This window comes from Stegastes partitus, unplaced genomic scaffold (assembly GCF_000690725.1).
Source record: "Stegastes partitus isolate 25-593 unplaced genomic scaffold, Stegastes_partitus-1.0.2 Scaffold1957, whole genome shotgun sequence".
In the NCBI taxonomy this organism is placed as follows: Eukaryota; Metazoa; Chordata; class Actinopteri; family Pomacentridae; genus Stegastes; species Stegastes partitus.
The window spans coordinates 57416-73332 of record NW_007579688.1 but is presented as its reverse complement, the minus strand read 5'-3'; the positions used below and the strand labels follow the sequence as shown (position 1 = coordinate 73332).

The 15917-nt window shown below is 40.7% G+C and overlaps 1 protein-coding gene across 2 annotated transcripts in view; it reads left to right on the top strand.

Annotated features, from left to right (window-relative positions):
* Positions 1–838: 838 nt before the first annotated feature.
* The window catches only part of zc3h18 (zinc finger CCCH-type containing 18), a 57126-nt gene continuing 42047 nt past the window's right edge, over positions 839–15917 (top strand). For both annotated transcript variants that reach the window (XM_008303204.1, XM_008303205.1), the window contains exons 1-8: positions 839–941; positions 4283–5235; positions 7129–7213; positions 9599–9747; positions 10790–10885; positions 11506–11648; positions 12312–12341; positions 13682–13796. In XM_008303204.1, coding sequence (XP_008301426.1) covers positions 4294–5235; positions 7129–7213; positions 9599–9747; positions 10790–10885; positions 11506–11648; positions 12312–12341; positions 13682–13796 — 1560 coding nt within the window. In that variant the 5' untranslated portion in view covers positions 839–941; positions 4283–4293. The remainder of the gene's footprint in view (positions 942–4282; positions 5236–7128; positions 7214–9598; positions 9748–10789; positions 10886–11505; positions 11649–12311; positions 12342–13681; positions 13797–15917) is intronic.

The following is a 15917-nucleotide window of genomic DNA, read 5'->3' as shown; positions in this document are numbered from 1 at the left end:
GATCAAACTGTCTCTGGACCGACGTTGTTCACCGTCAAGAGGAGTTTGAACTCAGATAAAACCACGTATCTGCTCCCAGAGAGACTTCATCCTGCTGTGTGGTCATCACAGCCGGGCCTCCTGATCATTAATCAATCAATAATCAATCAGTAATCAAGACTGTTATTGTCTGTCCACGCTGGACCTCATTAAAGCTTCTCCACGTGTGTTTTCAGCTCTGACCGCTGCTGGAAAGTAACTAAGTACTGTACTCGAGTACTAGTCTGGGATAAAGGCACTTTACCTGAGTGCTAAAAATGTGTTAGATTAATTATGGTCATTATGATCCAAGAAATTGCATTATTCTTATTCTTCTTCTTGTTATTATTATTATATTTTGGTTTTTTTTTTTTAATAATAGAAAAAGAAGGGTTGGTAAATTGCAGGAAAATTATACCACAAACAGTGAAATAAAACAGAATAAATATATATTTCTTAAATAATCAACAACAAAGCTAATTTTGAAAAAGCCAAAAACAAGCTACATAAAATAAAAACAGCAAATAAAAGCAAGGGATGTTTACAGAGGTTTTTTTTAATGTTTTGGTAGATTTGTATTATATTATATTATATTATATTATATTATATTATATTATATTATATTGCTGTTCTCAGATCAGATTTAAGCCTCCGGCGGTCCACGCTCTGACGTCATCACTGGTCTCAGATCGGTCCTCCGTCACTCCCCGCGCGGCTGTTCCCTCCTCAGCTCGTCGCCCGTTGATGACGTGCTCCGGTAATGGCCGCTCTCGCTGTGCGGTGCGGGGTGTTGTATTTTCTCCGCCATAGCGGCTGAATTAATAATATCTCACATTCACTGTAGACCGTGCGAAGCGACACCAGCGGGAGAGGGCGGGTGTAAACGCAGCAGCGCCGTCTGTAAAGAGCTCCGGGTCGGCAAGGTGAATGGAAATGTGTGCTTGTTAGCGGCTAACGTAGAGCGTAGCCTCTAGCGCTGTTAGCTTAGCTTCAGGCGAAGCTACATTGTTAATTGAACGACGAGGGGAGTTGTGCCGCCGTGTCAGCTCGGTGCTGCGACCGCGGCGTCCGGTCGTTGTCGCCGCTCGGCTCGCCGGTTTGTACGTGTTTTGTGTTTCGGTAAAGAGGATCGGCGGCTCGGTGAGGACAGGTCGCTCGGCGGTTAGCCAGCTCTCTGCGCGCTGTGCCAAGTTATGGGCCTTGTTGGCAGCTAGCGCCCTGCTGTTGTTCAGCCTCATCACGCTGCAGGTGAACTTGTGCAGGAACTTCCACATGTTGTTTAATTAAATGCACATAAGCTGGTGTACCATGGAGCCATCTGGTTGTGTTTGATAGGTGCGACTTTCTTAGAAATGTAGCTGCTAGCTAGCTTGCTAATGCTAAAGCTGTCCTCTGCTGGTGAGTTAGCATCGCCGGTATTGTGCCAAAAAGTGACAAAAACGGCTTTTTGAAGCAGGTGTTGTGCCAAAAAGTGATTCTCTGCCAAAAAACTGATCACAAAGCTGGGTTTATATGCATCTACACCTGCTTGTATGAGGACCAGACAGCCATAACATGCAAATACGCATAACTGTTGTATCTGGGGTGACACTAGAGTTGGTCTTTTTCGTGTCTTTTAACTGAATTTGCAGCTAAAATCAGGATTATACAAGAGATACAATGAATAGTCAACCAGATATCACAGACTTTTCGATCAATGATTAATTGGTTTGAGTATTTTTTTGAGAAAAGCCTTTTAAATTTGAATATTCTGTAGTTTATTTAATTCTTTATGACAGCAAACTGAATCTGTTTGTGTCATTTTAAGGTTTGACAAACTCTGATCGACTTTTTTCACCATTTTCTGGGATTTTACAAAACAAAGGACTAATCAGGTAATCTAAAAAAAATGAATGAAATGAAGTCATTTTGATGCATTACCATCGTTTTAGTTACAACACAGATACTACAGTCACTTTTTGGCAAGTGGAAAATGACAGTAAATAAGTTTAACTGGTCACTTGAAGCACTTTTAACTGGTTAAAAAAAAAAACTGAATTGGTTCATGTAAAACACGGGGGGATAAAAGTACGTCTTTGTCAAACCTTAACGTTTCTTGTAACCGATTAATTGTTAAATGATTGTTGACAGAATCAGGTGTGACTTTTACTGATCTGGACTGTAGTTTCTGATGTTAAAGCTGCATATATCTGGTGCTTGTTTACATTTGTATACTAGACTTGTTATTGTTACATGATTTACGAATACGTTTTATATATAAAATGCAGGAAATTATCTCTTTTGCAGCTATCGTGTGGGCTACACTCGGTAAGCTATACGCCTCCCAAATGAAATCTAACCAGTTTGATGCATTCATAACATTTCAGTTCCACTGTAACGGCTGCAGTCACTGTCTGGCAGGTGAACAACTGAAATATATGAGCTGAGTTAGATCTTTAAAGCTATTTCATTGAAGTAATTGGTTATAATTGGAGCAAGCAAAATAGTGCAGAGACATAAAGACAATTGCAAGACAGAGAATTTCTTCATTTTATGTGTTTAAACCATTCGTATATCATGTTAAATATATTCTGATTTGCAAATACAACCAAGGATGTTAGATAAACCAAACACTACAGTTCATGTCAGGCCTGTAGACTGCAAACATCACCACAGATGTAAAGAATGTGTGTATTTGCACATTATGACTGTTTGATCCCCGATATAAGAATCACTGGTGATGCAGCGTTAGCGATCAGTTTTTGGCAGATTATCATTTTACAGCACGACACCAGAAGCTGTCGTTCATGAAACAAAATCCTCAATGACATATTGTTCTGACTCATTCTAATTTGTTGACAAAGTTTTTTTTTTTTTTAAATCGTTTTTCTCCAGTCACCAGGCCATTCTGTGTGGAAGCTCGTCAGTTTTCTTTGCTCAGACACATGAACCAAAACATTTAGTTTGGCTTTAACACGTCATGTGATTTAGTTCAGTGTGTTTGTTGTCAGTCAGCGTGATCTTTGTTGTTTGTTTCGGTTTAGATACGTTCGATGTTAGGTTGAGTGTGTTTGAATATTGCAGGATTGATTGATTGTCTGATGTGTTTTACTGAACAGGAGTAAAACTCGACTGATTGTGGATGTTTTGGACAGAAGCTACGACCAGTTTATAGGAAATTAAGAACTTCTGACATATAGTGGCCGATATTCTTTACATATATGTGCACATATACCGTCTAGCTATAGTATGTTGGTTGTCTTAGGAAGGGAACATGTTGGGGTCATTGTTTATTGACCTTCCAGAATCACCGCTTGACTCCGCACCACCTTCAGCTCAGCTGCGACTCTGCTGCATGTGCTGCAGTCGGAGCTGGACGAGTTATATGGTGACACCGTTTCTAAATGATCCAGAGCGTCTTTTTCTGCGTTATGTTCTGTAAAATCCAAAAAAGTTTTAATATCAGACCACGTTATCTGTTGACAGATGTACCGGTCGAGCTCTAAGCAGTCGTGTTAAAATTTAGCAACTAGGAACGTTGGATTTTTCATCCAAAATGCTGAATGATTTACATTCACCAGCGATCTGTTGTTATTCTCAGTTGTTATATCATAAGTAGGGTTTATTATTTCCCCGCTTTATTATTTACGTTTGGCTTTTGACTACAGACAACTTTATTAGCCTCTTAGACGGATAATTATACATTTTTATTGCTGGTTAGCTACCGTGTATTAGATAAGAGTGTCCATCATTTATCAGAACATTAGCAGAGTTAAAGCTTTGAAAGTCGTTGCTGTCAGGACGTCGACTTCTTTTCTTCCACATATTATAGACAAAGGTTTTTGTTGTTCAGATTAATGGCTAATCCTTCACAGGACTGTCATGTTGACAAAAATGTTCAAAAAGTCTTATAGATAGTTTTGTTACAGCATCCTACCATAAAATTATTCCTTTTGATTGCCTCGGAGCAGTAAAATAATTTTATTACTTGTTAAAATTCCTCCAAGAAAAGGCCTGAAATTAAGGTTCCATTATATTATATGGGTCAAAGTGTTTATTATTTACATTTGACTTTTGACAACTTTATTGTTTGGTTATATTCAAAGTTTTCTGTTGTACCATCTATAAAACTTGGCGAACGTGAGGATCTTAAATTGACAGATTTTTGAGTGGAATTTGGCACAATGTGCTTTTTAAGACGTAGAAAACATTAAATGCGTATCGTGGCTCCGTTACTGTGTCGTTTGTTGACTTTTTCTCACAGATTCTTTTCTTTTTCTGCCAGAATATTCTCTAATGGATACTCCTGAGAGCCCTACCCAGTCCCCTCAGTCTCCTGAGGAGGAGGAGAAGGGTCTTTCTGACAGCGAGCTGCTGGAGTCTCCCGACGAAGAGGAGGACAGACTCATCTCGGACAGCGAGATTCTCCGTGAGGACGAAAACGGAGGCCTGGACGAGGAGGATGAGGCGGTGGGAAGCCAAGAGAGAGGTTCGGAGTTGGAGGACGAGAGAGAGGAGGAGGACGAGGTGGTCCCTGACTTTGTGTCCGACCCAGAGGATGAGGAGGCCGGAGGAGAACCGGGAGGGATGGGGCAGGAGGATGAGACTATTGTTCTGATGGAGGGGGATGAAGATGGTCCACAGGGGGAGGAAGAGGAGGAGAAGGAGGAGGAGGAACGAGTCATTGACACCCCACAGTCTCCAGACTCAGAACCAGAACAGGGCAAAGGCTTCATCGCTGAGGAGGATGGAGAAGACGGGGAGGAAGGATACGACGACGACTACAGGAAAGCAGCGCAGCAGCAGGCAGCCGAGCTGGACGACGAAGAGGAGGACAAAAACAAAGCCGAGGACGAAGAGGAGGACGAAAGGAGGAGGGCCGAGGAGAGGAGGAGAGCCGTGGTGGTAAGGGAGCTGAAGGACGACTCGGCGTCGGTTTCCCGGGAGCTGGACGAGCACGAGCTGGACTACGACGAGGAGGTGCCGGAGGAGCCCAGCATCCCGGTGAACGAGGAGGACGAGGACGAGGAGGAGCCGAAGGCGGAGGACGAGGAGGAGGAGAGCGAGGACAAGCGCATCAAGAAGAAGGAGAAGAAGCCCATCCTCCCTCCGTCGCCCAAAGATGGCGAGTCTAGGAGGACGGACGACTCCAAGGGGCCCGAGAGGATTCGCAGGGATTCGTTCAGAGACAAGAAGAAGGAGGAAGACGACGGAGAGATCGACGAGGGAGAGATCGATGTGAGTGATCGGCTTGTAGCTGATTGGCTGGGTGCAGGTCAACATGTCTGACATAGGCAGGAGTTTGGAGGCAGTTCTTTAACAAGGAAGTGCTTTAATTGTGTTTTTATCCGACTCGTAAATACAAAACTTAGTCAAATAGTAGCTCTGGAGTGTACAGACTTCAATTAAAGGTGGAAAACTGAGATATTTAATCCTGATCGGGCTCAATCTGACCAAAATCTCCTTTCTTTTCCTGTGTTTTTGAAGTGTGTGGATTTTATTTCTCTGATGTCAGTGACTGAATTCTCACTGCAATTTTGGTAAAGTGAGGATTTGTAAAGCTGCGATTCTGAATACTTCCTTCTCATTACAAGAAAACAGTGTAAACAACATTCAGGTAGCAGCTCGTCATTTTTTATCCAGAGCCAACATCACTTTCACCACTTAAGACAAACGACAGTTTTACAGAATTCATCTTGGCTGAGTTGTCAGTCTGTCGCCAGCTGTACTCGAAATGATTTTGAGAATTTGTGATTAGATTTTTAACCCTCCGAACTCCTCGCAGCAGCTTCTGGGCGTTTCTTTTGCTCCTTTCACGTTTTTACTCACTGTAGGTTCATTTTTCACTGCAACATAAAGTCCTGCAGCTCTGTGGAAACAGAATGAAGAAGGAGAGAGAACTCTGAGCAGAATGACAGAAATCTGAGTCAGTCGTGGCTTCACGGTCGAACCAAGATGTGCAGAATTTTTTTAACTTTCTTTTTTTTTTTGCAGAATGCAGTTAAAGCAGACGGTTTATTTTATACAACATTTTAAACAAGACAACAAGTAATAATCATGAAATATCAGGATTTTAAGCTTAGATTTTATTATGTTTCTTGACAGATTAAAACGTCACACACGGTTACTTCAAATTCAAGTCAGAAAGTCGTAAATCAGACGATTCTTGTTGTTTTTACTGTTTCTGTCTTTAACAAACGGTGTTATTTTAGCATGTTTCTAAAGACGACATGCCGTTCAAACCTGCCGGCGTGTTTGAGGGTTCAAAGGGTTGAGAAACTGTAAAGAAAAACAAAAATGGAAATAACAGCCAGTGAAGCTGCGTCCTTAGATCTGTAGATTCTCTTATCGAGAGCGGAAGTGCAGCGTAATTAAATTAACCGTTACATCCAGTCAGTAATGCTGCCAGTCCCTCTGTTTTTTGTCAACACTGAGGCCATTTTGTTTAATTAAACTTTATCGGAAACGTCTGTGGACAAAACCAGCTGTGTTCAGAGCTCCACATGTGTGGGGGGGGTTTTACACCTCTAGGGGGCGCCACAAGCTTATAAAGTTCTCATAACTTACTGGAGGTGAGCATCTGAAAGTGTGATTTGGCTGAATTTTATCACCCAGAAGCAAAAAAGAAGTGATGTTAGAATTGAGGATGTGGTGACGGTGAATGTCTCTACTGTGTGTGTTGAAGCTTCACACCGACGTCGGACGTTTCTGTTTTATTTAAAGCTTTTTTTGAAGTTTACAAAAAAATCTGGTTTACTCAAAAACCACAGCGTTGAATTTGATGAAACTTGGTGGAGAGGTGGAGCCTGGACGCAGGAAGAACCCTGTAAATTCTGGTGCAGATCCGATCCAAAACACTTTAAATGAAATTGAAATGAAGCAGGACATTTGTGATTTCAAGTGCACTTCTGGTTTACACTGTTATCGGTGGACCTGCAGGTAAAGCCCTGACCTGATGCTAAGGGGGCCCTGGGTTCAGTCTGGCAGGTGACATTAGACGTGTAAAATATACTTCAAATATCTGTCAGAATACTAACCTTACAACGTGAAACACAAATAAAACCCACTTTGGCTCAGGTAGCAGAGAGTTTACAGATGTGTCACGATTTGCTTTTGTGCTTGTGCGTCCAGGACGACGACCTGGAGGAAGGGGAGGTCAAAGATCCCTCGGACAGAAAGATCCGACCGCGTCCCATCTGCAGGTTCTTCATCAAAGGTAGGAGCTGACGGCAGATCCGGCAGCGGCGTGGTTACCAGCAGATTTAAGCTAATTGGAGTTAGCGTGTTAGCCTGTACGTACGGTGCCATTCAGGTAGTCGAGTCTTTTTATCTCAAATCATAAACTGTTTCTGCTGAAGCTTTTCGAGCATAAAATACAGATATTTTTGAAGGTTTTTGTGAAGTTTAGGCTTGATATGTCAAATCCAAGGTAAAAATACAACAAAAATTGCCCCACTTTTAGTTTGTTTTGAGGATGTTTGAACGACAACATCTCAGGAACTGTTAGAGACAAAAACCTGAACTTCTCACTGTTGTTTCTCATCATGTTACTGATTCAGAACCTGTAATATCAGACAAATGGATCAAATAGTCTCTGGTTATGGGTGAGTTGAAGTCCCATCTCTGAGCTCGTATTAACACCATGTATCATGGCAGTGATGTTTTCTGAACCACATGTAGCTGCAGGTCGCAATAACAAAACTAAACATTTAGAATAGTTTTAAGATGAAATACTGGATAGTTATTTTAACTTTCATAACTGATTGAGCACGTTTGATGAGTTGTACCGTAAAAACAAAAGTATTGGTAGAACGTCTAATCCAAATAAAAGTTCTGGAGTTTCAAAACGGTTCTTGACAAATATCCAAAGTTTATGACGGTAAAGTTTCTAACAAATCAGAGATGGTCGAGCAGAAGGAAGCTGGTGATATGAGATGGAAAAACCTGATTAAACACAAATATCCACCTGAGAGCACCAGTGTGTTTGATTTTAGCAGTAAAATGTCTTTTTTTAGTTCATATCTTCCTTAATAATCAAGTTTAATAATGCATTTTTTATGTTAGAGAGGCAATAAACTAATGAGCCTCAGTGCACCAGCGACTTTTAAATGTTTGTTTCTGAAAAAATGTCTTCATCAACCGGCACAAGAACTGTTGAGGAATAAAACACAGACCGGTTAGCGGCTGTGTTTAGATGATTTGACACGTTGGTTTTTGAGATGTGATATTTTACGCTTGACATTTTGAAGAAAACGCAGAAAAACCAACGACTTCTTTGACATGATTCAATAAACACGTTAGTATAGATTCATCCTGAAAGGCTGCTGATTGTGGAAACCTTTCTCCTCATCCAAGTAACACCGGAGAAACGACAGACTTCCTCTTCATAAAATCGTCTGTACAGTGAGCTGAATGTTTTCTGCAAACTTTGCTGATAGAGTCTCACGTCGATTTAAATTATATTCTTCAAATGTTTATCTTGAACTGAACACAACAGCTCCTGGGAATCTGTTTTTTTTTTTTTCCTCTCACATTTTTCAGGCAGAAGTTTTGGAACTGATGCTAATTTTTGATAACTGAATATTTAGTAACTGTGTAATGTCTCTAATTTAACGTGCCAAACATTTTAGGAATGTCTGGTTCGTCGTCGCTTTAGGAGCTCGTCAGTAGGGTCACCTTTGTTCCAGTTTTTGTTGTTAGTCGATCTACAGCAGAGGGCGCTGTTCAGCCTCGTACGGACCTTCACGTGGACTCACTTTAATTACAACCCTTAACCTGCGACGGGGACAAACTAGGCACTGAAATTAAAGTGGTTTACTGAACTTTAGGTGAAAATAGAGAGACGATGTGGTCTAAAGTAATGATTGGACAGAACATTTATTGCTTTTTTGTGCGTGTTGTGTCAAAAAACAATCACGTAAAGGATCTTAATTTACAGCGTTGACTCTTTTTTTAAAACCTGTTGCATCAATATGCTCTCTGATGATTGATTAGAAATCAGTGACTTCCAATTCATGCAGCTGAAATGTCTTTTTAAAGCTTGTCTACACAGTTGTATCACAGTCTTTTCCTCCAGGGCGATTAGCTTCACTGCCTGTTAATCTGTTGATTATTTTTTAGATTAATTCGTTTTTTCAGTCTTTAAAAGGATAAAAATGGTAAAAAAAAAATAAATAAATAAAAAATTGCAAGATGCTCATTGATGTTCAGTTTATTGTCATAAAGGAGGAAAGAAACCAGAAAATAATCACGTTTAACAAGCCGAAACCACAACACTGAGACTTTTACCTGTAAAAACAATTAAGAAAAAATCCGTCAATCAAACTCACAATAGTCGGAGAATTGAATTAATGTTGTGGTTTTAACGCTTTGTGGCACTTTGTAAGAACACACAGCTTTAACACGGCTGTATTTTACACTGTTGTAAACATTTAAGTGAACTTTGTGAGCGTCTAATTAGGCTCATAGCATGTATTTATATAATAAATAGAAACAAATTGACCCCTTTTTAGTGTTTTAATCCTCAATATCTACTGACAGAGTCGATTTTTTTTGCCCTCAAATGATGTTAAACCTTATTCCTCCACTTTGTCCCCGTCAGGAAACTGTACTTGGGGTATGAACTGTCGCTTCATCCACCCCGGAGTCAACGACAAAGGAAACTACTCCCTCATCAGTAAACCAGACCTGTTCTCACCCAATGGAGCCCCTCCTGGAGGACCTCACCCGCTCATCCCCAACAACCCCTGGGTAAAAACGCTCCCTCAGAGGAACACTGTGTTGTTTTTGTTAGAGATCGACCAATATGTTTATTTAAGGGCAGATGTTGATATTGATTATTGTGATGGCAGGTGATCATTCATAACTGGGTTTGTTCATTATTACTGAATTTATACATATTTACATTGAATATTGTTTATTAACAGTGTGTCATTTATAGCGAGACTTCTTCATTAATTAATTAAGGATTACTGTAAGTGATTATGTCCAATAGAAATAGTTAGTGATGACATTTGAGCATCACATGTCGCTACTTCGCTCTGCTGTTCATCTTCAGATCAATAAGTTTGTCTCCTGCAGTTACATTTTCTGTTGCGTTAATCTTTTTCTGTTTTATCCGTTTAATTGTTCGGCTCACGTATGAAAACACCAGTAATTATTGTTTCCAGACTCTGGTTCTGAGTAATCTGTGGCTGCCTCCTCACTTAGCTGCTAGCTGTTAGCATAGCGTTAGCCACTGTGCAAGTAGCTAATGTCTTGAATTGTAGAGACGGCTGTGCTTGTTGTTCAGTTTTTTGCAGGTTGTGTCTTAACTTTGACAGAAACGTCTGTTAAAGTTAATCTGAGTTCAGAAAGATGCTACGGTGCTCCGGCTAGCGTTAGCACCAGGCTAAGCGGCACAGCGAGCCTCTTAGCATAGCTAGCTGGTGCTAATTCATCACTGCTTTTTTGCTCTGCAAATGCGCTCCGATTTGCAATGTGTTTCTCTGTCTCTTTGTGTAAACAATCGCTGTGATTGGCTGTTACTCGTGACACGTAACAGCCAATCAGAGAGCGCTGTGGGCGGGGCATTGGCTGATCAGTTGGATCAGAGCTGAGGAAGCACATTTATTTATTTTGCGAAAATTTGCCAATAAAAATAATGACACCAAATATCTGAGTCAGTAATCGGCTGCACTGAGAGTCGGTCAGTCCCTAAATTCTGCGACTAAGTTCCTGCAGCATCACTGAGCTTTGATACGTGTCTGTGAGCACATGTACAATAATATGATAATCTGTGTGTGTGTTGAAGGCTGCTCCTGCTGTGGAGGAGCTCCCTCCACCTCCTCCTCCAGTGGAGCCTCCCGTGGAGAGCGCCTGGGAGAGAGGTCTGCGACACGCCAAAGAGGTAAACACTTCCACAGGAAGGTGGAAATGAATCTGAGCCGCGTGGAATATATCGGCTCTGCTGCTGAGAGCGTGTAAACACCAGAGCTGTTTGTGTAAGGACGTCACAGGAGAGCTGGCGGACTGCAGGAAAATTATACTACCAACAATAAAATAAAACAGAATACACACACACACACACACACACACACATATATATATATATATATACATATTCAAACCTTAATTCCATATATTCACAGTCACTACTATTTAAAGATTAATAAGGTTGCTATGATGCAAGAAAAGACCTGAAATGAGAACATTATATTATATTATATTACAGTCCACACTCTGACCACCATCAATAAAATAAAACAGAATAATTTTTTTTAAAATAATTTACATTAAAACAAACAAAAAGCACAAAAAAATCTCTAGAAAATAAAAACGGCACACTAATAGCATCCAGGGAATTCTTTGATTTGTCAGGTTTTTTTCGTATATCTTGTAGAATCAAAGCTTTAAAGTTCATCACATCAGCGCTGTGGCTTCGTTGCAAGAAGCTCCACAAATAGAGACGCTACTGAGGATGCACCTGCAGCGTTAGACAAACTGAGTTCTTGGTTTCGTGTCTCGTAGGTGCTGAAGAAGGCCACCATCCGCAAAGAGCAGGAGCCCGACTTCGAGGAGAAGCGATTCAACGTGACGATCGGCGAGGACGAGAGGGAGTTCGACAAGGAGAACGACTTCTTCAGAGAACGCAGCTACCGAATCATCAGAGAGTACGAGCTGCTCACACCCAACACACTCCTTATTAACTCTATAGTAATGATAATAATAATAATAACAACACCTTTAAAAGCACACACAACTAATCAGGTGACTGAACGAGAAACACTCACTGTTTTTCTTTTCTTTTTTCTTTTTTGTACAAGAATCCCGTTAATAATTAATGCACAAAAGTAAACGACAAAAGAACAGAAATATCCAAAAACTGAACTTATACACAGCTCAAGAAGAAAGATTTCTTTTTTCCTTTTTAGCTTTTTTGCTGGCTCAAGTATCTCTAGAATTAGATCCATTCATATTTCTGACGGAAACAAACACAAAGGGACAAAAAAATAGAAAGGAATTATGAAGATGCTGTAGGCGGGACTGTAGCGTCTCGCCTGACCGACCATTTCCTGTTTAAATCATTTAAGCTATTCAGATTTTATCTCATTTTTGCTCTTTATCGCTTTGCCTCCTGCTGCGCTGTCTCCATCTCATTTTAATTTCAACTTTTCACACACAGAATTCATAATACGATCAGAAAAGAGCCTCAGTATTGGTTCGTTTTCTCTACCGCTGCTGTGAAAACACACAAGTTTCCCGTCAGAACACCATTAGTGCAAAGCAAATACAGCAAACGTTGATATTGATCTGTTTTTTTTTTTCTGTTTCAGCGAAATGGAATTCAGAGAACCTATTTATGGGTAAGTGTAACCGAACCGTTAACGCCTCCGTTTTTGGCTCGGTGTCAGAACGTGACCGCGTCACTCTGGAGCTTTACTGTCAAACCTGTGGAACGTTTAATTGCTTTTTTGAAGATTGTGTTACAAGCAAACAGACGTCTGAAGACGTGCGCACGTCATTAAGTTATCGCAGGTATGAGGTTCCATTTTAAAGTGTTCCAGGTCTTCAGTGATAAGGGAGAGAATGAGAGAAGCCTTGTTTGTTCTCCATGTTTGACTCACACGTGGACGCAGACTTTAGTGGCAAAGCGTCCCGTACAGCACGTTTACCTTTGGGAGACGTTTCCACCGTAAATTGACGCGGAAAAGGAACAAATGTGTGCAAAAAAAATGAAAATGAAGCGTTTGATGCACACAATTCTGCATCATTCTGTAAAAATACAGTCGTGACTCGATAATCAGACACTGAATGTAAAACCTTCTCTTATGTCGGATAGCAAGGCTGTCGGATTGTCAAGACGGAGGTCCAGATACGAGGAGGGCTTGATGCTGGAAGGCTCATTAGTTGTTCATATTTATTGTTCATAGTTGTCATAATAACTAGTAGGGCTGGTCCCAATCGCAGTTTCTGGTCTCTGGATATTCAGGCCCAATTAATGATGAATATCCAAATATTCGGTGCAGTCAGGGGACACCTCCACCCCGGGGCAGCGCTCTGACGGGGTGGAAGTGTCCAGAACACACAGGCAGTACTTGGCTGCTGATGCTAGTTTAGTTAGCGCTCACACTTCTGTTTCCTCCATCGGTGGCGGTGGGGGAGTGGCAGATACACTCCACCGTTACCGTCCATGTTTACTTCCATAAACACTGAGCACGCTCGCTGCGTGTGACGTCGTCGTGTCCTCTTCTGCGCATGCGGGACACTTTTGGGTCGTATGAAGTTCACACAGCAGATCACATACAAGTCGCATTGAACTGGAAACGTGAAGGAAGTCACAAAGAAATCCTCATTGAGCATCAAGTCCTGCAGTGTGAACGTAGCCAATCTGTGGGATTGTTCAGTCAGATAATACGCCGTCATCCTGATTGGTGACATTTAAGTGTCATGTCGGAGTCAGAATCCAAGGCTGTCGATATGTTAAGGCTGTTTTTATGGGTTCTGTCCGTTTTTTTTCCTAAAAGTCTGTCAGATATCAAGGTTTTGGATTGTTAAGGGTCAGATTATCGAGCCTTTACAGGCATTTTCTAAAAACCTCAAACCAAAAGCAAATAATCAGCCACAGAAATGTCCACCTATGTGCATATTAAACATGTAGGAATCCTTTGTGGGGTAATGTTTCTCGATGTTCTTCCCTCTGCAGCGACCCATATGCCGACCCGTACTACGACTACGAAATGGAGGCTCTGTGGCGAGGAGGCCAGTACGAAAACTTCAGAGTGCAGTACACAGAAGCTCCTCTTCCGTATCACTATAGCGTGAGTTTTCCTCAAACGTTTCACTGCAGCGTTTAACCCTCTGAACCCCAAAAAGCAGGTAAAAACTGAAACTGTGAGAAGACGCACTCGTCTGAGTTTCTTCTCAGCGGTCAGAGTGACGCGCCGTTCTGCCTGGAAAGCTAAAGATTCTGATTGTTCAAATAAATTTGATATTTCATCAAAATCACTTGCTTAAGAAGTTGTCGCTGATAAACAAGTTAGTCATGACTGTAGAAACGTACAAATTGCAAAACAACTTCTGGTGAGTCACTTTTCCTTTTTGTTTTTTTCCTCTTTTCTCAATAAAAGACTGACAGTTACAATTTCTGTACGTTGCAAAATGCTCTTATTACTATTTTCCAAAATTACGTTATTGCACAAGCAAGGCTGAACTCACGCTTTCTAGTTATCTTCACTTCACGCCAAAGAAAAACAGACGTAGAGAGCCGGTTTTATCTAATTACAGGAAAGTTTTGCGGTTTTATTTACTCGGTCCATTTAGTCCAAATCCGATGAAGCTCATGTTTTTTCGTGCTCTTAGGGAAAATGACGAATCTCCCATATTCTTGTGTACGATGTCAATCCATTCCTCAGCAGTGGGCGGTTCTGCTTTTCACCACTGTTAGAGAATTACTGTCTTCTCTGCGTGTTCGTTTGTAAAGATGAGATCGGATTCAATTCGGTCTCAATCAATCAATTTAATTACACATTGAATATTGCATTACAGAGCTCTGGGTCAAACTTTCCCTGGCAGACAAAGCAAGACTACTCCTGTTGCCTCTGACCCTTCTTTTTTACTACTCAGTCACGTGATGCCTGGTCAGGTCGTAAAACAACTGATTGGGGCCCATCTTCATCACACTGAATGGTCCTTATATGGACTTCTTTTCCTCCGTCTGTTGTTCGTCCTGTGAAACCATAAAAGAAACAGACCCAAGCAACTTCCTCAAAAGAAAACATTTCATGACTATGTGCATATATGTAACTTCTTATATATTTTAAACTTTAAGGACTACGACCTGTCCAGGGTGTCCCCTGCCTTCGCCCTAAGTCGGCTGGGATAGGCTCCAGCCCCCCCGCGACCCTAATGAGGATTAAGCGGTGTATAGAAAATGGATGGACTTTAAGGACTATACTTCACACATGATGTAATATATTTATACACAACACCACTCAGGATGTTTGTTTGATTTGCTGCCAACAATATACCAAAATAATTCCAATCTTCAAACAATATATCGTCCAAATACACAGTGGGATCTCCTTAAAAAAAAAAAAAATTTACCAGAATGAAGCAATTGATCACCCAGAAGCTGCAAAAACAGAAAGAATCATCAGATATTCAACTTTTAGTCGTGTATCATGTGTACCAACTCATCTGGAAAGTTAACCAAAGCCGCGACTAGAAATCACGACATTTTATTAAAATCACTTTATTCTACATTTTTAATCTCCAAAATTCACCACAAATGAGAAGTGTGAGAATGTTCTTCAAAGTTCCTGTAATGTTTGTGGTTGGAGGTTCTCTTTTAGTTCCCAGATTAATAATAATAATACATAATACTCATAATATAGTGGTTTTCAAGACACACAAAGTCGCTTTACAAAGTTGGTAAGAACACAACAAGAAAACAAACAAACATAAATAAATAAAATGTAATAGGAAAGGAGCGTAAAGGAAAAAGAGAGTTATGATGAGCTGTAGGCAGTGTTGGAAAGATGTGTCTTTATGGACTTCTTCAATAAGAAGAATCATCTTCTATACATGGAAAAACACGACGGTAGCAAAAAAAAAAAAACGCTCTGAAGTTTCATGAGGTGCAAAAGGTTCATTTGTTCTTCAGCGTTCTTGCAGTGTTTTTAGTACAATGTTCTCTTTTAGTTCCCAGAATGTTCTTCTAATAGGTGGAAAAATGTGACATGAGCCCCAAAAAAAAAAACACCCAGTAACAGTTCAGAGGGTTCAGCGCTTAAATGTTCTATAAATGTTCTTTAGAGTTCTAGTGATGCTTCAAGTAGGAAGTTCTCTTTTGGTTCCTAAAATGTCCTTAAAGGTGGAAAAGTATGAGCAAAAAAAAACACCCAGAGATCGCAATGGGTTTAGATATGTTCTGAAATCAT